At 45.9% G+C, this 21331-nt stretch overlaps 1 protein-coding gene and 1 long non-coding RNA gene across 4 annotated transcripts; one reads left to right on the forward strand and one right to left on the reverse strand.

The window, feature by feature from the left end:
- Positions 1–5903: 5903 nt before the first annotated feature.
- LOC307215165 lies at positions 5904–7099 on the reverse strand. Its single transcript, XR_013838338.1, has 2 exons — positions 6881–7099; positions 5904–6170 (listed from the first exon to the last, which is right to left on the reverse strand). It is a non-coding gene; the product is annotated as an uncharacterized lncRNA (long non-coding RNA).
- Positions 7100–7144: 45 nt separating this feature from the next.
- On the forward strand, positions 7145–17848 carry LOC307215085 (sperm microtubule associated protein 2-like). 3 transcript variants are annotated; one of them, XM_079974252.1, is made up of 7 exons: positions 7145–7213; positions 9077–9351; positions 10054–10085; positions 11473–11539; positions 13244–13370; positions 15154–15238; positions 17605–17848. In XM_079974252.1, exons 2-7 carry the CDS (start codon positions 9314–9316, stop codon positions 17619–17621), a joined length of 366 nt encoding a protein of 121 aa, XP_079830378.1. In that variant the 5' UTR covers positions 7145–7213; positions 9077–9313; the 3' UTR covers positions 17622–17848. The 3 variants fall into 3 exon arrangements, with proteins under 3 accessions (XP_079830378.1, XP_079830380.1, XP_079830379.1); XM_079974254.1 differs by lacking the exon at positions 7145–7213 and adding an exon at positions 7863–7953; XM_079974253.1 differs by lacking the exon at positions 7145–7213 and adding an exon at positions 7989–8152.
- The last annotated feature ends 3483 nt before the right edge of the window (positions 17849–21331 follow it).

Below are 21331 nucleotides of genomic sequence, written 5' to 3' on the forward strand. Positions count from 1 at the left end.
CATTGTTTGCGCGGCGCAGGCAAGGAGGGAGGCAGGCAGCCGTCGCCGCGCCAGCTCCAGGCTCGGGGCTTTGCAGAGAGAAGGAGCGCAGGTAGGAAGCGCCCCCCTTTCCGTGCACGCGGCCGCCTGGCGCATCTAGGGGCGGGGAGCGGAGGAGGAGGAGGGGGCGCGAGCACGCGCGGGAAAGGAGAAGGCGCGCCTCTCTTTCTCTCCCGCCGAGCGGGGCACCACGTGAGCCGCGTGGCGGAAAAGGCCGGCTGGCGGCTCCGCAGAGGCGGCGCGTTGGTAGACACCTGTTGCTCTCCAGTGCGCAAGCGCCGCCTTTGGGCGCCTTGGACCCGGGCGACATTCCTCCTGCCTCGACGTTCCTAGTCCGCTCCGGTCACATTTTATGTTCTGCTTTTATATCCCGCTTTTTCTCCAACGGTTTGGGCCCTGAGTGGGGATTGGAACCGGCGTCTCCCAGGTCTAACCAGTACACCACACTGGCTCTCCCTGCCGCCTCCCTTCTCACCGCTGCTTCTAAGAGCCCTCCCTGCTGCTCTTGCTTCAGACCCTCATCCCTCTGCCTGGAGAAATTGTTGCTGTTTAGTCGTGTCCGACTCTTCGTGACCCCATGGACCAGAGCACGCCAGGCACTCCTGTCTTCCACTGCCTCCCGCAGTTTGGTCAGACTCATACTGGTAGCTTCAAGAACACTGTCCAACCATCTTGCCCTCTGTCGTCCCCTTCTCCTTGTGCCCTCCATCTTTCCCAACATCAGGGTCTTTTCCAGGAAGTCTTCTCTTCTCATGTGGTGGCCAAAGTATTGGACCCTCAGCTTCAGGATCTGTCCTTCCAGTGAGACTCAGGCCTGATTTCCTTAAGAATGGAGAGGTTTGATCTTCTTGCAGTCCATGGGAAATAGTCTCTGCCATAAACTGGTCAGGAGGCAGCTGCTGGCAGACCCGCTTTCAGTCATGTATGATGCAGTGATTCCTGGGAAGGTGACCTTGGGCATGTGCAGAGTGCCTTCCTTTCCCTTTGAAAAGCTACAGCTGCCCCCCACCCGCCAGAAATGAAAAAGAGACATCAGCAGGAAAAGTACGGTAGTTTGCAGGTGCAGCTCACTTCCAGCACTCTTTCATTCTTCCCTGCCTAGGGCAGACATGAGCAACAGAGGGGTGAGCAGGATCTGCTTTGCTTCTTCTTAAGGCTTGTAGGCCCATCGGTTGGAACCAGGCTACAAAAAAAAGTGGCTTTGAAAAAATAGCAGAATTAAAGAGCAGCAAGGTACCATTGTGTGCATCCGTGTTCCTTCTTGCAGTGAGGTCCAGAGGGTGGCAAAATAAGAATAGGACTTTTCAGTGGTGGCTCCCCAACTGTAGAATGCTGTCTTCAGAGAGATGTGCCTCGCACCATCATTATCAGTTTTTAGGTGCCAAGCAAAGATGCTCCTGTTCACCCAAAGTGTTTGACTCTTAACTGGTGGATACACAAGCTTCCACTGTATTGGTGTTCATCTTTGAGTGGGGTAAGGCAGAATTTCCCCTTTTTAAGTTACTGCAGAATCAACACTTTCAGCCAATTAACATTATTTTATCTTTCTGGTGTATTTTAAATTGTGTACCATGTATGCTTTTAGTAATATAAGTCGCTAAGAGTTATTTTTGTAATAAGCAACAAATAAACACAATAACCAATCAATTGTTTTATTTGTATGCCGCCTTTCCGAAGTTAAAACCATTATTCATGGTTTCTTCCACTGACTCTGCCATCCTTGCCCTGGACTAGAATAATGCTTTCCCTGGCATTTGCACCCATTAATTTAACAGAACCTGCATCCTGCTTAATTGCAAATAAAACCTCAAAGATGTCTCCCTCTTTCGGGGTAGGGAGATGGACATCTTAAGTTCCTTCTGCGAATTAGGGTTCTTCCAGGTGAGGCCTTGATATTATAAATGGGCCATGCAGATATCATAAATGGGTTCCTGGCAACAGATGTATCAGATATCCCCTGGAAAGGGTAAATCTGGATTAAATTGGGTGGGTGGAGAGAAACGTATGGCATTTTCATGCCGACGGTGTTAGGTGGATGCTGCAAAAAACTTCCATGTGTGAGGAGCACTGATCCCACAATAAAAACATGTCTAGTCCTCTGTACCAGTTTTTCTCTCCTTTCAGTTCGTCTCCCAGCTGAAGGCTGAATTCTATCAAAGCAGCCAGCAGCGCAAAAATGCACATGTAGAGTGGTATGCAGCTAGGGTGTTCCATCAGCACAAGGATTCACACTTGTGCAGCGGAGCTTCCTCCCCCCCCTCTGCACCTCCTAAATACGTTCTGGGGTTTCCCTCAACCCTCTGAAGCAGATTTGGGGAGGGCATGAGGTGAGCAGGGGGAGAAGAAAAAAGAATTTCCATTATGCAAGGGCAGATATTTGCATTCACAAAACGAGTTCCTTAGGCCTACATTGCATAGAACCCATAACTTCCTACACAGAGATAATCTCTGAAAAAGGGGAAAATAATTTACAGCCTTGTCACTTCTGATGTGCAACATATATGGGCTTTTTTGGCCAGACATGGAAAGAAAGGGAAGGGGCTTTGAAGCAATGACGTAGTATGAATTGACAAGGCAGAGGCCATAGATTTTTGGCTTCAGTTCTCTGATATTTCATGTATCTACCACCACCCAGATAACCCTGCATAGCCTGTTGGCAGACTGTATTTGAGATGAAAACATTTCTGTGGAGGATGGGGTCACAGTAAAAGCTGCCTCAGGTCAGGCTCTGGGCAGTAAAACACTTGAAGCTTATAATCTGCAGGTCATTACATTTGCAGGTCATTACAAAATCCAGTTAATGCCTGTATGCTATTTGCTTTCTGGACCTCCGTACCAAATCACTGTTGAGGTTAATTTGTGAACTTAATAAATGTATTCTCTCAAAATTAGCAAAATGTAATGTGCTGCAGATCTACGGTACTTCCACTCTATTGGGTGCAATCAAAGGGATGTAGACTGTTGGGTTAAGGCATGGCAGGCTTGGGTTCAAATTCTTGTTCAACTATGGAACTGTGTGTGTGTGTGTGTGTACACATATATACACACACAGGGCTGCCAACTTGAATAAAATATTGAGGGGACCTGAGTAAGCCTCACCCTGCATAATTGATCACATGATGCAGCACATGCACACCATTGAATGGCAATACCCATCAACTTTGGGCGGGGACAGCCCCCCAAATATTATATGGGGGGCAAAGGAGTTGCCCTACACACACACATATACACAATGTCACCAATGGACTATTCCTCTATTGTAAAATCCATTTGTGCCAGTCATTCAAATGCATCCTGGTAACATTTCCATGAAATCTATCCATTGCAATCAAACTTTCCTGTTCTTGTGATTTTAACATGGTGAATGTATCGCTGTGGTGGTGGGGAGTCCAAGAATTCATCCGATTACATAGCAACAAATCCTGTGCCTTTTATTCTGGTGGCTACATGCGTCTGTTCTATACGCTGTTGTATATCACTTGTTTAGTTGGCTGAAAATCGCCCGTCGGGGAAATCAAAGCAACTATAAAAAGCTTGCCTGAAGGATTTTAAATATAGTAAAGAAAAAAAGAAGAAGAAAAAGGACTCGTTTCTCTGGCAAGGGCTGAACTACAGAGTCCCACTCTCAGCGGAACAAAAGCAATCGGAAATGGCAGTCATGGGAAATCTTCAGCGAAGCGGCAGTCTGCATTAATTTAAAATGTGCACGCCCGCCCAGGAGTGACATATGGATTTTGTGCCTTGCAGTGCGATGAAGCTTGTGACACCTGTTTCATAAGCACACACCAGCCTGCTTTTTATTTTATTCTCTCTATAAACTGAAGGTAATAGCGCTGCACCAATCTGACACCAAAAAATTGTGCGGAAAAGTCATCGCTAAATGCTTGCTTTGGCTATTTTCAGACTAATTCTAAGAACTCAGCACTTTTGGTTAGAATTCCTTTTATGGTCTATTTTTCAACCAGCACCTCTAATTTGAGGTTGGAATGCACACTGTATTGAGTTTGCACACCCATATTGGGCGATATTAGCATGTTAAATAGCACAATTTGTCACTAAACCTCTTTTTGTCCCTAATTATCCAACACAAGTGAAGATCACACATATGGAGGCATGATTCCCCCCGCCAGATCCTTAATCCAGAGCCATTTTGCATTTAAGGATGATATGGAAGAGTACTATAATTGCATACATTCCTTGGGGGAATTAGCAAGAGCCATTGATTCCCAATTTGGCTTCAGATTGGAAAGTTTAATCTGTGTGCAGAGTGGAAATGGTGGCCAGAGAGCAAAAATAGCTTTGCGGATTGAAACACCAAATGCAATGTTTGCAGAAGATAAAAGATGGTGAGCTGCTCAAGTACAAATTTATGCAAGCTGCCCTAACCCACATTTCCTGGACTGCCGATTTATGCTTGACTATGAAAGAGACTGAGACAGACAGGTGAATAATATTACTGTCACTGTAAAAGGGGCGAGGAGTGGTGCTGAGGATTTGGCAGGCTGGAATGGAGCTGTACAAGCCCTGAGGGGATGCTTAGGTGGAAATGACACAGGTTTGGACATGATGGCAGGTAGATAGGGAGATTTAGAGAATAGGGGAGGTGAAAGGAAAGCATGGAACAATAATCACTCCTTGACTCTCACTATAACACTACGGTTTGGTGCTCAGTCTTCAGGGCTTCATGGAAGAAGAGTTTGGATTTGATATCCCGCTTTTCACTCCCTTTAAGGAGTCTCAAAGCGGCTAACATTCTCCTTTCCCTTCCTCCCCCACAACAAACACTCTGTGAGGTGAGTGGGGCTGAGAGACTTCAGAGAAGTGTGACTGGCCCAAGGTCACCCAGCAGCTGCATGTGGAGGAGCGGAGACGCGAACCCGGTTCCCCAGATTACGAGACTACCGCTCTTAACCACTACACCACACTGGAGTGGCAGACCATGAATTCTTGGGCATTTTGCTATTTGATGACTAGACACCTCATGGGGTCAAGAAATATACAGTGGTGTAGGGAACTCTCCCTCTCTCTTCCCCTCCTTTTCTTCTTTCCTTCTCTTTTTCTTTTCTCTCTTCTTTCCCCCTTTCTTTTTCCTTCCCTTTCCTGCTTCTACAGTATCCTCTATATCATACACCCTAGCTTAGTGATGTTGATTATTATTGCTATTCATTTTATTCCAATGCACTTCTCTTAACTAATTTCCTTTGTGTGTCTTTTGTAAACGGTGTGACAAGCACAGTTCTCCAAATGGTGGAAGAATGATTCTGTGAATCCACCCTAATAATTTTTAGCTTCCCTCCTTGGATGTTGCAGTGCATGTGTCAATTGGCCAAGGGCTATGAGAACAATGTCAGTACTCTTTTTTTATAAATATTTTTTTTCCTGTTTTTCAATTTAAAATACTCATTTTTATATCCTTAAGATATCAGTGACTTCCTCTCTTCTCTTTCCATGGTTCATTCTACATATCATAAATACCTGCATATTTTACAAAAACTATACCGTTCAGTATTCCATTATTACATCCATCAAAACTTATTTACACTGTTGAATTTATCTTAATGCTGCCAGTGTCCTCAGCTGTACACAGTTATATTCAATAAACATTTTCCAATCTTCTCTAAACGTATGTTCTTCTTGTTCTCTTATTTTATTTGTTAAGTCTGCAAGCTGCGCATATTCTGTCAATTTAAGTTGCTATTCTTCTTTGGTTGGGACCTCGCTCTTTTTCCATTTAACATTGTCAGGACTCTTTCCTAGACTGCTCTATAACTGGCTTTGGTATGGCCTACACTGAAGACAAGAAACAGTGCTATGAATAGTCATCATTTGGAGGGAGTGGGGATAAGTATACAGTGCAAACACACTGATGATACCATCTTTAATGGGCTGCGTGAGTTTTCCTTGTGAGTTTGTCTTCTTCTGCATTGTATGTCAGAGTGTATGTGTATCTCTGAGCTGTCTACCTTAATTTCCTCAGTTGTCTCTTTCATCTTTGTCTCTCAGGGGAATACAGAAGGCGACAGGAGGGTGTACTCCTGCTCTTGAAGCATGCAAGTGGGTGGATGCACTGCTCAGAGCATGGCAGGGCGTTCCATGGCATATCAGTTGCTGTGACTATTTTTGTTTTACTGCTACAAGAAAACGAATGTTTATGACATGTTCTTCATGAAGGAAAGCCCTGAAGGACATGGTCACAGTCGAACCTTTATTATGCAGACCTTGGTTATATAAATCGGCACTGGAATAATTCTGGAGGAAAGTTCTTAAATATATTCTCTCCTAACAGGAATATACTTGCAAACAATAACATACATATTCTCAGAGATTCTCTCCACCTCACCCCCGGCATTCTAACATTAGGAGAGAAAGGTGAAGCAAGGTGTAAGAATGTTTAATTATGCAAGTGCTGACCTAGGTGTCATCTGAACCTGGGTTCATGGTTTTGCTCTCTCAAAACTAACCATGAGTTTTATTCAAGAATTGTCCTGTGGTTTATGACTCATGGTTTTGTCCTGCAAAGCTAAACCAGGTTCAGATCACACATTAAGCAAGACCATGGCTTAACACAGCACGGTGCAGCAACAGAATGACCAGGGAGGAGCAAAGCAGCCACAATCTCATCTTGTGGAGCCCACGTACTTGCACGTTCACTATAAACCATGGTTTGGCTTAACATGATGTGGAAACTAGGTCAGTTATTAACAGGTGAAGCCATGGGAATGCAGGAAGAGTGTCAACACCCACTGGTCTGTTGTCTGTTATGCAGCTTTGCCAGGCAGAGTCTGGACCTGGACAGTTGGCCAACACCATTGAGGGGTCTTTCCCTTCAGAACCCGCTCACCTTTGATGCAGTTCAATAAAAGCTTTTACTTTTACTTTCAGAGGTCTTTGGATGGCACACCAGCAGAGAAGGGCTTCTGTCCCCATGTCCACCATGTGGGCTTCTCCTAGAAGGCATCTGGTTGGCCATTATGGAGAGCAGGGTGTTTGATTCAATGGCCCTAATTTAGTCTCTCTTACTACATCCTTATGCCCCTTTGGCTGTTCCTAGAGTGCAGCCTAGACATTAGGTCTGCAGGAGCTCCCCCAGCAACGGAAGATGTGGTCACAGTCCCCATGGCAACAGCTGTTTGCATCGCTGTGTTCTATTGAATCATGTGGAGACTTGGGACAGGTTGGTATCAGTGGTGGGGGTGGGTAATAAGCAGCAGAAAGCATGCAAGAAGGAGTCAAAGGCAGAGAGGGAGAGGTGGAAAAGCATCCTCTGTTGCAGGCTGGGAAGCAGGGCAGAGATGTGCCTCTAAATCCACAAATCTACGTTGGCGGGGACGACTTGCCAGAACCTTTCCCTGTTGGTATTCTCCAAATTGACTTTGGAGGATACTGACTTCTAAATCTATGAAAAAAGGAAGGTTTAAAGTTTGGACATTTTCACCTGCCAATACTGTGCTAGCCACCTTTAAAACCAACCAACCAACCAACCAACCAACCAACCAACCAACCAACCAAGCGATAGCCTTTCCAAAGTAATCAGATGAGCAGCTCATTGTAAATTCAGTGGATACTCGGGTTGCGAATGTGATCCGTGCGGGATGCACGTTCACAACCCACAGCGGTGTGTCTGCACACGTGCGGGTTGCGATACAGTGCTACTGCGCATGCGCGACCCCCAAAACCCGGAAGGAACCCATTCTGGTACTTCTGGGTTTCAGCGGGTCCGTAACCCAAAAAAACACAACCTGAAGCATCTGTAACCCGAGGTATGACTGTACAGAAAATATGTTATTATGATTAACAGTTATGTTTGCTATAAGCTTTGGGTCTTTCCCATTCTTGATATGAATATATTGAAGATGGTCATGGAAGGGCAGCCAAAATGATCATGGGACTGGAACAACTCTCTTATGAGGAAAGGTTGTGACTTTTTAGTTTTGGAAAAAAAAACAACGAGTAAAGGGAGGCATGATAGAATTGTATGGTATTACGTTTGATGTGGAGTATTGGACAGAGACTTTATCCTTCATAATACTTGAACTTGGGGCCATCCAATGAAGCTTGAATGGTGGGAGTTTCAGGATGAACAAAAGGCAGTACTTCTTCACACAAAACACAGGTAAATACTGCAATTTGCTGCCTCAAGGTGTAGTCATGGCCATCAGCTTGGTTGGCTTTGAAAAAGGTTTAGACCAGGGGTTGTCAACCTGGTCCCTACCGCCCACTAGTGGGTGTTTCAGGATTCTAGGTGGGCGGTAGGGGGTTCTATGGCACAAGCTGAATCCTCCTTCCATCGAGCACTGGTGGGCGGTAAGGAAATTTTACCATCAGGAAAGATGCATTAGTGGGCGGTAGGTATAAAAAGGTTGACTACCCCTGGTTTAGACAAATCCAGGAGGATAAGGCTGGGTACCTGTCCGTGGAGGGTATATTTTGCCTCCACTGTTGAAGGCAGTAATGCTTCTGCAAACCAGTTGACGGGAATTGCAGGTGGGGAGAGCACTCAGCTCCTGTTTTTGGCTTCTCATTGGTATATGATTGACCACTTTGAGCACAGGATGCTGCACTAAGATAGCCTTTTGGTCTGATGCGACAGGACTCTTATTACTAACAAAAACAACAATGTAAGCTAAATCCATCTAGCACCTGGTGACACATCAGAATACCATACCCTCCAACATGTCCAGGCCCAAAACCAGGCCGCATGGCTTCTGAGCAAGTCACATGACCTGCGTGAGATTTCAGCCCCACCAAAAGTGCTTTTTTTCAGGACTGTGTGCTTCCATGAGAGCACAGCACCCAAAAACACACATTTGGGGGTGCTGTGTGAGATCATGGCCTTGAATAAAGCACTTTTGGGGTGTGAGATTGTGGCATCCAAAATGGCTGCTGGCTCTCACATGAAAAAATGGGATGTCCCAGTTTTCCCAGGACAGTTGTGGAGTATGGAATACTATTTTTAGTAAGTAGACTTATATATTACTTTTTCAAAACCTTCCTTCTTATATAAACTCTCCCCTTTCTTTCCTCGCTCTCACCCAAGGAAGGCCCTCAGAAATTTTAGATCTTGGGGCAGCTTGCCCTGAGGGCTGAAGATGGCCCTCTGAAAACAAAGTCTCAGGCCAAAATCCTAGACGTCCCCAAGACATCTAGTTGCCGAAATTCACCACCTGGCTGGAAACATAATTGTGATTCCTAGAAGGAACACCGTTTCCAGAGCTGGTTGCTCTGGCAACACATACCTTTGAAATGGGATTAGAGGACAGAGGATTGGATCAACATGCTTGGCCAGGTGCAAGATAACCAACAATTTAAGAGGTAAGAACTACGTCTGTTGTCCTTTATCCCAATATCAATGCTCATTGGTGTTGGGGTGAAATGTCATGTTTGTATTAAATCAAACTTACTTACTTCCTCTGCTCTTTCCAGACATGGTCTACAATTTAAAGCTCTGTGTCTGAGCAGACCCCCATTTTTTTAATATATTTTTTTTCCTCCAGAGCTTTCCTTGCAAAAAACCCTCCACTCTTTAAAGCTCAACTGGCGCAAATGGTAATCCTCATAAAATCCGAATTGACGTTTGCTCAGATTAAGCTTTCAAGAGTGGGTTTTGGAAGGGAAATCTGGGGGCAGAACAAAAATGTTCAGACACAGACTGCACACCTCTGCCGGGAAATATCAGAGGGAAAGGTAAGTGTGGATAAGTCGTTTGTGGTCTCAGATTTCACTGTGCATTAGTTAGCCAGCTTATTTATTTCTATATGCTGCAAAGCTGCGGGAAACTATTTGATTTAGTAGATCTAAAGAAAGTTTCCGCCATAAAGCACTGCCACTGCTAAGGGGAGGCGGGAGGAAATGCAGCAATTCATCTCAGAAACAGCTTGTTGTTTTAAACCAGTATAAAACAGATACGTGTTCTAGTGTAGATCTGCCTAGAAGAATATCAGAGCTGGGCACAGAGACAGGAGTGATTTTGCCAATGCTTTTAACACACTCTCCCCGCCCCCTGTCTCTCCCTAGGCGTACATCAGAACGTAGAGGCACAGTCCCAGGCAAGTTGTCAAGTATTTGTGCTCTGATCAGTGCTGTCAACAGAATGGGGGGGGGCGCTGTTTGGGGCATGGCAACCTCTGTGCCTTTATCCCAGGAGAGCTAGTAAGCATCACCTAATCTCTTTGGCTACTCTGTGTAAAGTGCAAACAGCAGTGTTGTTTTTAGCACAGTGGATCCTCAGCTGGCCTTGGGGCTTTGGCAAATCCTCAGCCTTGTCACCCTCTGAGACTCGTTCTGGCTCTGATGCTTTAGAAGAGGGGCCAAGAACCTGTGGTTTTTCAGATGTTCTTGGGCGACAACTCCCGTCATGACTGACCATAGGCCATGCTGGTAGGGGCAGGTGGGAGTTGTCATCCAGCCGCATCTGGAGTTCTGCAGGATCTCCATCCTTGGTTTTGGAACATTTTCTGAATCCTAGCCTACTTTAAGGCAAGTCGCGTTGGCATCACCACCACCATTTCCATTTCCCATTGCTGCCTAGAGTGTTTTTTAAGAGAAGGAGAAAGGCGGAGGCAGAGGTAGAAATTTGATAGGGCTTCGTAGAACAAAGCCAGGGCAGTGTGTGACGAGGATTCTGGCCTGCCTTATTTCTACCATCGCAGACAGTGGAAATTTAACTTGCTGGATTGATGGGCACTATTTAAATGGGCACTATTTATCCACACTTCCTCGTGTCTTGCTGCTTTCTCCCAGGGAAAACCACTCTTTAGTGCTCAATTGGACCAAACAGCAATTTGGGTTTTCTCCAGATTGACGTTTGCTCCTATATATCACTAAAGGATGGGTTTCCTCTGGGAAAGCAGCCAGGCCAGGGGAAAACCACTCAGACCCATGCCTCAAAAGCACAGGTCAAGTGGAAAACCACTTGGACCCAGGTATTCTAGGCGCAGGACAAATGTGGGCAAGCAAGCCCTGACTTTTGAAGGAGAAGGGGTACGTTGTCTAATGAAGAGAGATGGTGACGTTGCCCCAGGCACTGGGAATTACAAAGCGCCAAGATATTTCCTTTAATATTCTCTCTGACTTTAATATTCTCTCTTACTGTGTTTTGGTAAAATTGTAGGCAGATGAAGATGTTGGATGGTGGGTGAAAGACCCTGTGTGAAAGGCAGGGAAGGGAGGGTCTCCCAGGGTGAGAGGCAGGGGAAGGAAAGAGATGCTGCAAGGCGAGAGATGGGAGGGTGCATCCTTCTCCGTATGGGATAAAAATTAGGATATACTGGTGAGATAGTATTTCTCCCTCCCTCCCTCCCTCCCTCCCTCTCTCATTTTTTTTGTTTAGATTAGTTTGTTGTTTTATTGTAGTGAAAAGTCTTAATAAAACTTTATATATAAAAGGCCCACTAACACAAATACATGTAAATAAATTTAAATACTTCTCTTCAGTCTTAACTCCTAGGCTAGAAGAGCTGGCTAAATGCAAAACTGTACATCCACGTTATAAAGCAGACAGGTGAGGAATAAAGTGACCAGAAATAAAAATCCACCCTGGATTGACGGATTTGTTTACAATGACCGAATTAACTCAGTATGCATATATATGAGAAAGGGAACGGCATGCTAAAGCTGGACAACCAATTTTATTATGTTGCAACACAGTTTCAGAGCAAGATTCGCTGTCCTTTAGATCGTTTTCTTTATGCCTCCCTTCAATGATTTCTCCAGGGTGGTTTACCAGAAGGAATGAAGGAATTAAAATGTAAGTGCAATATTAACTATAAACTAAAAACCACGAAAAAGCAGCATAATACAGCAGGAGGAAAAATGCGCCTAAAAAGCTCAGGAGAATCAAAGCCTGGCAGGGCAATAAGTCTGGTGATTGTGGTTTCCCCCAGTACGAAACAGTCCTGTGATCTCACCATTGTAGGGCCATAGCTGGCGGTATCCAAATCCACACCTAGAATGTGTGCATTACAGTCCAGGGTTCTTGTGCAGGAGCTGGGGAGGCTAGAGCAGTGATGGGAGCTGCATACCCTCCAACATTTTTCTGATGAAAATCGATTTTGGTCAGGACTGCATCAGGGGAGAATACCGTTGATTCCCCCTCCCTCCTTGCCTGCAGTGATCTTACAATTATCAGCCCTTCCAGAGGTTGCTATTGCCTGTTACCTTACCTGTATTATAAAACGCATGAGCAGTAGATGCAAACAATCATTTCAAGGCTGCTTCAGACTAGATGCATACCCTCCAACATTTCTCCTGTGAAAATAGGGACGTCCCATTCCATAATGATCACTTTACTATTTATACCCCACACATCTTACTGGGTTGCCCCAGCCACTCTGGGCAGCTTCCAACGTATATTAAAACATAATAGAACATTAAACATTAAAAAAACCTTCCCTATACTGTACAGGATTGCCTTCAGGGGTCGGATAGCGCTATACCCTCCAATATTTCTCCAATGAAAATAGGGACACCCTAAGGAAAATGGGACATTCTGGGATCAAATCAGAAACCAGGACGGCTTCTGTCAACAACTTTGTCCAGATTTCCCCTTTTGGGAGTATTACAACCCTACACTCGGAGGGTCTGGAGTTGGGCCCTAAGATGCAATAACTAAACAATGTTATCTGCCCTTTATCTGTACCGACTGTACAAAAGTCAACAAGAATTCAGTAATCGCAGCCAAAGAAAGCAAATAACATCTGTACAAAACTGAACTGCAGGCTCTGCCTTACAGCTATTCAAAGCCCCCAGCCTCAAAATGCAATTGCATCCTGAAAATTGCAGGCACGCAACTGCAAAATGCAGTGAGACCATTTGTCAAGGAACACAAGTCTCTTGAGACATTTCCTCCTAGACTTTGATCTTCTTGCAGAGATAGGAGCTGCAACTGCATGATTTCTTCCTCGGCCACTAAATAGCTGGTGTGTGTAGGAGGAGACCCAGAGAGCTAGATCAAATCTTGATGTGGGCCTTATCTGTGCTGTAGGCTGGGGAGATTCCACACCACTGATCTAGTTCTTTTAAGAGGAGGGGGGAAGCATTTATACTGCAGGCATTGCAAAACCATGTGGCAAGCTGTTCCACAGGCTGTGTATGAACTATTTCCTTTAATATGCCTTACGTTTCCTGCCATCAATTTTATTAGATGTCTGAGAGAGACATAGTGTCTCATGCGTTGCTGCTGTTTTCCTTTTGTTGGCAAACCCAGGCCCACCGCTGAATGGTTCGTGACAGAAGCAGCTCTGAGGGCGCAGGCATCACCCAGGTTGAAGGAGCTGGCAAGGCCTCGGCCTTGCCCAGCTGGCTGGGAATTCCACCGTTCCCCTTATTCTGTGGTATGTAAGTCCTTCCCTAGCCTGCCTCCTTTTCAGCCCATCTGGCGTGATTGCCCCAAATGCTTCCCTGCGGTTGAGATTCCACACAATGGTGTAGCTGCTCCATGTTGGCTCACTGCGTACAGACATTTGTGGCAGCCTCATACTCTGTTGCTGTAACATTCGAATAAAGCTTCCGTTCCCTCTCTATAGCAGGGATTGGGAATCTCCAGACCGTGAACAGGATTTGGCCCATGAGGCTTGAAATATACTCGGAGTCCAGAGTGGATTTCATGCTCTTTATTCAGCTCATAGTGGTGAGGAGGAATGGAAGTTCCCCCAGAATGTCTGCTGTACATTATTTACACAATGGGCCCCACGTGACTGGCTAATTCCGGGATGCTCCTGTAATCCAATCAGGTTGCGGATTCACTTCCACCTGGAGCTGGGTTGGGTGGTTCCTGTGGACCAATCAGACTGCTGCATTCTGAATCCTGTTGTTCTAGGACCAATCAGACTGCTGCATTTTGGATACTATTCAACTCAGTACATAACAAGGCTGTTCCTCAAAAACCACATCCACCTCTCCCACACCTAGCATGGTCAAGTGCTTCCACTCCAAAAAATCAGCTGCTGCTATCAGGGAGAGAGACAAGCCGATGTCGCCATGATGAGTCCACTTCCTGTGCCACAGGTTGGCTACATATGCAGTAGAAATCCACAGAGCAATGAGCAGAAGCATTTTTACATGCAGAAATCACCAAATCTTTGCTTCTGATCATTGGCTTTTGGGTTGCCCTCCATATACTCCAACTTGTGCCCCTCTTCTGTTGACCTTCCACTCTCAGCTCCATGCCACCTGCCAAACTCTCCTCATCTTGTCATGCCACTTCTTTCCCTTCCATCCGTTCAATTGGTCCACCACACCACCTCTGCCCCCCCTGGTTCTTGCTTGTGTACTCTTTGCTGCGTGAATATTATTACATTGTCTCTCCTCATGATCCTGCTCTCCTTCATCCAGCCTCTTCTTCATTCCTGAATCCTAATATGACAGGGATGGGGTTCTTGTGGCCCTCCAGAAGGTACCAGACTCCAATTCCCATCATCCCTGGCCATTGGCCATGCAGGCTGCAGCTCATGGGAGTTGTGTTCTAACAAGATTTGAGTGACATCGGTTCTCTATCCCTGTGACAGAGCGTATCTTCAGAGCAGATTGTTCAACGGGTTTAGCAATCATTCTCTGTAGTACTGGCATTAGGGTTGCCATATCTTGAAGAGCAAAAAAGAGGACAGCCCGAGCCACTGCCAGTCAGAGCAGGGAAAAGAGGTGTGTGAATGTGCCTACACAACCCTACACAAATCCAGAGTAGAGTCCCTAAGACGGTTGGTTGACGTCTTGTACGCCTCCTTCCAGCAACTCCTGCAGCAAAGCAGGTGCCAAACGCATTGCTTTGCTTCACTTTGGACCACATCAGTAAGGCCGAGAGGGGGCAGGTGTTGGCATCTGGGCAGCGCAGGACCTCCATACACACTGCCCAGGCTTGCTCCCCAGGGTGGTCACTTCAGTGCTGCTAATGCAGTGGTTTGACTTCACCCCCAGAGGCACACTCCATTGTCTCTTAAGACGAATGGATGCCAACAAATAGTGAACCTCGTTGGGCACAGTTTTTGGAGAGCTGCTGCAAGGGGAATTTGATTGGCTGCTCCTTCGTGCCACCTGCCACCCTCTCTTTGCTTGTGTGCAGTCCTGGCGCACAGATGTAGAGCATCCATGGAATATGACATCCTTCTCTCTTGTCTTCAGGTGACTCAGGCAGCAAAGAATGCCGTAGCCTCAGAGAGGCTACTTGCTCTAGCCAAGCCAAGGCCACAAGCCACAGAAGCAAACAGTAAGCCTATCCTTTTCTTGGTTACCATTCTGTGACAGGTTGAGGGGTTATGCTTTTCCTTGCTATTAACCCCCCTCATTCATTCATTCATTCATTCATTCATTCATTCATTCATTCATTGAATTTCTCTATTGCGTTTGTATCCCACCTTTTTCTCCAATGAGCTCAGGATGGCATATCTGGTTCTCTCCCATGTCAATTACTCCCCACAACAACCCTGTGAGGTAGGGCCAAGAGGAAGCAACTGGCCCAAGGTCACACAGTGAGCTTCATGGCTGAGTGAGGATTTGAACCCTGGTCTGCCATGTCCTTGTCTGACACTCTAACCATAACACCACATTGGCTTTCTTGTCCATTTCCAACTTTTTGTACAAAAGTCCCCTACTCTCCCCCCCCCCCCAAAAAAAAAATGTTTAGAGTGCACCAAAACATCATACTTCGTTCAACTGCTTCGGGAGTTTTTTGGCTCTTTTCCAAGGACTCCTCTGTTGAGCCAAGATTTAGGAAAGAATCAAACTGAGGAAGGAGCTTCCCATTTGCGTGGACAGGCGGAGTCCCCCCAACCCCAGGCGACTCCCGAGTGAAATAATGACTCAAGACAACGTGCTATGGGATTAAAATTGGCCACAACTTTATTAAGTTTCAGATGTAGGGAGACCTTGGCTCAGGCATTGGGCGTTTATCCTTCCCAGTCCCCAGCTGGGGATCTGGGGGACACATCAGGGTTATCCAGAATGTGTGGGGATTGGGCTGGCTCTGGAGATCATATGTTCAAGCAGAGAGCACGCCCCCTGTTTCGCCGCTGTCGCAGGGGAGAGCAATGACAACCTCTCAGCGTATGGCCAATGCCTCCCCTCAAGACCCCTTTAATGGGGAACTCTGGGATCGCCACCGCAAGGGGGCGTGGGTCACCGCTTCATGCCCTCCCCCCCCCCCATTTAGGGAAGATAGACTAAAGGATTTCGCCCAAGGCCTGAAACCACCAAAGTTGTGACATTTTGCTACGGGGATGTCAAAGCCTGCCAATGCAGGAAAATTCCTTTCTAGCCATTCAACAGTGACCATGATGTAGCAGCGCCCACGTACCTGTGGAGAAGAGGTTAACCTGCAAAAGAAGGCTTAACTGAGGGAGGGCAGGGTGGGAAAAGCTCTGGAGCCAACTGATGATTCCCAGGTAAGATCCACCTTCTGTTGTGTGGACAGGGCGGTCCCTCCCCCTACCTGGCCGATCCTCTGGCAATGCCTCCCCAGGTGGGCGGGATTGGGCAATTGGCTGAAGTAGGTGGAGACCTCCAGGTATCCAGTCTGGGGAGGGCGAAGCCAGCAGCCCGTACTGCCAGAAGCCGCATGGGATCCAGGGGGCTGTGTGCAACCACGCAAAAGGCGACCCCCTTTTGATGTGGGGAGCGGTCATTGTTTCCCAGAGCTCAGAAGACACAGAACTTTACAAATCATTGTGAAAAATCCTTAGGACTCAAAGGACAGCTGTGCAGGCAGAAAGTGGAGAAGGTTTTACAGTGGTACCCCGGGTTACAGACGCTTCAGGTCACAGACACTTCAGGTTACAGGCTCCGCTAACCCAGAAATAGTACCTCGGATTAAGGACTTTGCTTCAGGATGAGAACAGAAATTGCGCGACGGCGGCAGCAGCGGGAGGCCCCATTAGCTAAAGTGGTGCTTCAGGTTAAGAACAGTTTCAGGTTAAGAACAGACCTCCGGAATGAATTAAGTACGTAACCAGAGTTACCACTGTATAAGATGTTCCAGAGCAGGCCCTTTTTGAAACCAATGAAACTTAATGTCAAGACATTTGTTATTAATTTTAGTAGTAGTAGTAGGAAGAGGGAAGGCAACACTCTCACTCTGGCCACACCATACATTGAAAGCACTCTGATACCACTTTAAACAGTCATCATGGCTTCCCCCAAAGAATCCTGGGAGCTGTAGTTCATTAAGGATCCCGAGAGTCATCAGGAGACTCCTAGCCCCCTAACAGAGCTACATTTCCCAGAGTTCCCTGTGAAGATGGACTGATTTGTAATTCACTCTGTTGATTGTAACTGTGAGGGAAATAGGGGTCTCCTAACAGATCTCACCCCAGCATCATCCAGGGAAGCTGTAGCAATGTTGATATTGGGAGGGTGTTTCCATGGCTCTGCCCCACCAGCTTGGCTGTTGCTGCCTAAGGGGAGACATGACAAAGCCAGCCTTCTCTTGGCACTATAATGCAGATGAGATAGCTCAAGTCCTCTCAAAAGGCTGAAAATCTGAGAAGTTTTGCTGATTGTGACCTCACTGCATCTTTAGGAATGTGTTGCTGCCCCTGAATTAAACCCCAATCTAACACTTCTGGCTTGCTCTTGCAGCAAAATCTGGAAAGTAAATCCAAGGAGTAGTTGTTGAATTTGCAAAGCTTGGCAGACTCTCTGAACTTCAGATCTACATCTTAGGCGGTGGCAATCCTTACCAAGTTTCTGAGGCTGCTCTTCAGTATTTACCTGGTCCTCACATTCTTGAACCATCCTGGGAGAGTAAAGGCAAAGTGGACATTACTCGGCCTTGACATTGACCAACTTGAGGAAGTGATTAAAGTATCTTGCACCCATCAAATACGTAAAGTGGGAATGATGTTTCATCAGTTTGGGAGGCACCAGTCTATTGCTTGGTTGAGTAATATTTTGGGCCCACTATTTCCCTATAGGGGACGCGGGTGGCGCTGTGGGTAAAACCTCAGCGCCTAGGACTTGCCGATCGCATGGTCGGCGGTTCGAATCCCCGCGGCGGGGTGCGCTCCCGTCGTTCGGTCCCAGTGCCTGCCAACCTAGCAGTTCAAAAGCACCCCCGGGTGCAAGTAGATAAATAGGGACCGCTTACCAGCGGGAAGGTAAACGGCGTTCCGTGTGCTGCGCTGGCTCGCCAGATGCAGCTTGTCACACTGGCCACGTGACCCGGAAGTGTCTGCGGACAGCGCTGGCTCCCGGCCTCTAGAGTGAGATGAGCGCATAACCCTAGAGTTTGTCAAGACTGGCCCCGTACGGGCAGGGGTACCTTTACCTTTTTATTTCCCTAAGTTGGTGGGGGGGTGGAGGGCCTAGCTCTTATCACAACTTTGAGAAGTTCCTATGTCTTGCAGGGTCAACATTATTTGTTTTTCTATTTAATGCTTCTAAACCACTTCCCCGCTAATGTTTTTCAAGCGGTGCACAACAGAAATATATATTTAAAAACATGAGTGATATTCAGCTAAGTTTTACTCAGAGTAAACTCATTGAAATGAATGGACCTAACTTAATCTTGTTTATTAATTTTAATGGGTCTCCTCTGACTAAAACTTAGTTGCGTATCATCCATCTATCTATCTGAAAAACTGTAGAGATCTAAAAACATGGATCTTTGTAAGCATCACATTGCAAAAATTCCACATAGTATGCTGTTATCAGTTTGTGGGTGCCTGGACTCCCCCAATCTAATTCCTGGGTGCCACACACTGGATTTAGCATGTTAAAATACAAACCAGGAGCTAGCCTGGTAATGACCCTCTAAAGATGAGTCGTTAGGGGCACAAAGGGAATGGCCCTTCCCCCAACTCATAATTAATTAGAAAGACAAAAGCCTTTGCAGTAGCATTTTTTTTAGAGTTGGAAGGAGAGGAGTTGTATTTGGGATTGTAGTCGGGGATGCTGCGGGCTGGAGGAAAAATAGTTGTGTCAACAAGCTAGAGGGGAAAATGGCAGTCTGTTAAAACGCAGCAAGCTAAAGAGGAGGATCAGAGCCACGCTTGATCTTTTTGAATCCAAGGCTGCAGCAAGGGGAGAAACAGGACCCTCTCAAAGTGTTCATGCCTCAAACTCCTCCATTGCAGGCTCAGGTTGTATATATGTGCAAATAAACCATATATCCTGAATACACCACATTCTCCGCTGTGCCTTATTTCCAAGAGGAAACAGGAACCCTGGGCAAGCGCCTGGAACCCTGGAATCTCACACCTCTCGGAGACTGGGGTGGTGTGTGACAATATATATATATATAATCTGGGTCGTTCTCCTTTAAAAGCTATGCTTTCAGCAGGGCAAAAAGCCCAGAATTAAGTTTAAAATATTAACTGATGCTAAAGAAAGAGGGGGGTTTGCCCTGCCAGACTTAAGGTTGTATTATGAATCAGCAGCCTTTTGCTGGCTGAAAGACTGGCTGCTTCTTGAAAACACTGATGTGTTAGACTTGGAAGGATTTAACAATGCTTTTGGATGGCATGCATATCTGTGGTATGACAAGGTTAAGATTCACAAGAATTTCAAGAACCATATTGTAAGGAAAGCAGTGTTTAATGTCTGGACAAAATATAAAGACTTATTAGAAAACAAGACCCCAAGGTGGCTATCACCTATGGAAGCTAAGGCTGTGAAAAGACCCAATATGGAGGTCGAATGGCCGAAATACTGGGAAATACTAGAAAGAGATGGAGACAATTGGAGATTGCAGAGTTTGGAGAAACTAAAAGATAAAGTGTGAGATTGGTTACATTACGCTCAGATTAAAGAGGCTTTTAAATTGGATAAAAAGTTAGGATTCCAGGTGGAAAAATCGAAATTGGAAACAGAACTGTTAGAACCTAAGACTAAGGTACTTTCAAGAATGTATAACTTGTTGCTGAGGTGGAATACACAGGATGAAACGGTCAAATCAGCTATGATAAAGTGGGCACAGGACATTGGGTATAATATTATGTTTGCTGACTGGGAAAAGTTATGGACCACCGGTATGAAGTTTACGGCATGTAATGCCTTGAAAGAAAACATTATGAAAATGATATATAGGTGGTACATGACCCCAGTCAAGCTAGCAAAAATATATCACCTGTCAGACAATAAGTGTTGGAAATGTAAGGAAACTGAAGGAACGTTCTTTCACCTCTGGTGGACTTGCCCCAGGGTTAAGGCCTTCTGGGAAATGATATATAATGAGCTGAAAAAGGTATTTAAGTATACCTTCCCTAAGAAACCAGAGGCCCTCCTTTTGGGCATTGTTGGCCAGAGGGTGTTAAAGAATGATCGAACATTTTTCATGTATGCAACAACAGCAGCAAGGATACTTGTCGCTAAATATTGGAAAACTCAAGATTTGCCCACGCTGGAAGAATGGCAGATGCAACTGATGGACTACCTGGAGCTAGCAGAAATGACTGGCAGAATCCGAGACCTGGGAGAGGAAGCAGTGGAAGAGGACTGGAAGAAATTCAAGGACTACCTACAAAAACACTAAAAGCTATGCTTTCAATTGCTGCATCAAAGCAAAAATGCTAGGTGCTTGTCAGAGTGCGAAAGGAAACGGATTCCAACTTTGCCTTTAATTGAGGTGATTCGGGGTGAGGGAGCTGCTCTCCTTTACTTCTAACACCAGCCATGTGGTGTAGCCAACGCTGTCTTGATAATTAACTATGGTGTGTGTGTGTGTGTGTGTGTGTGTGTGTTTGTGCTAACCTTTTAAACTGGGGGTTTAACTCTGTGACATTGGGGTCTTTATAAAAATAATTACTGAGCTCCATTTGTCATTAATGTTTATGTTTGGAATTTGGTCCTTCCTATTATAAAAATGACTCAGGTTACACTCAGAAGCCACTTGGGACTTTTATTTCTATTTATATAGTAGTGATGATTCCTCTGTTTGCATCTATAGGCATAAATGGGTACATTCAAATCTTACGCAAATCCTGACCCTCCTTTCTTCAGGCGATGCCTTTCCCTGTTTTAGGCAAATTTAACTGGTCTGTGGAAACTTGGTTGTAAGAGCAACCCGCCCGTCCCCCCTTCCTCTTCCCTCTTTATTTTATTGGATGGATGCAGACAATGAACAAGAAAGAGCTTTTGGATGAGAAAATAGCCACAGATGGCATTTCTGCAGGAAACTATCTTGTGGGGCGAGGAGCCTCTCCAACATTTACAACTTGTTCCTTTGTATGCTGCTAGTTCTGCTGCGAAGCAGCTGGCCGATGTCCTGAGGAAGAAAAGACAACAACTCCCTCTATCAATGGCAGGTTTTAGGCTAGAATGGAAGCAGTTGGCTCCAATGGAACTTTGCCTTTGGGGTGGGATGGTG

This window comes from Podarcis cretensis (genome assembly GCF_951804945.1).
Source record: "Podarcis cretensis genome assembly, chromosome: 4".
Taxonomy (NCBI): Eukaryota; Metazoa; Chordata; class Lepidosauria; order Squamata; family Lacertidae; genus Podarcis; species Podarcis cretensis.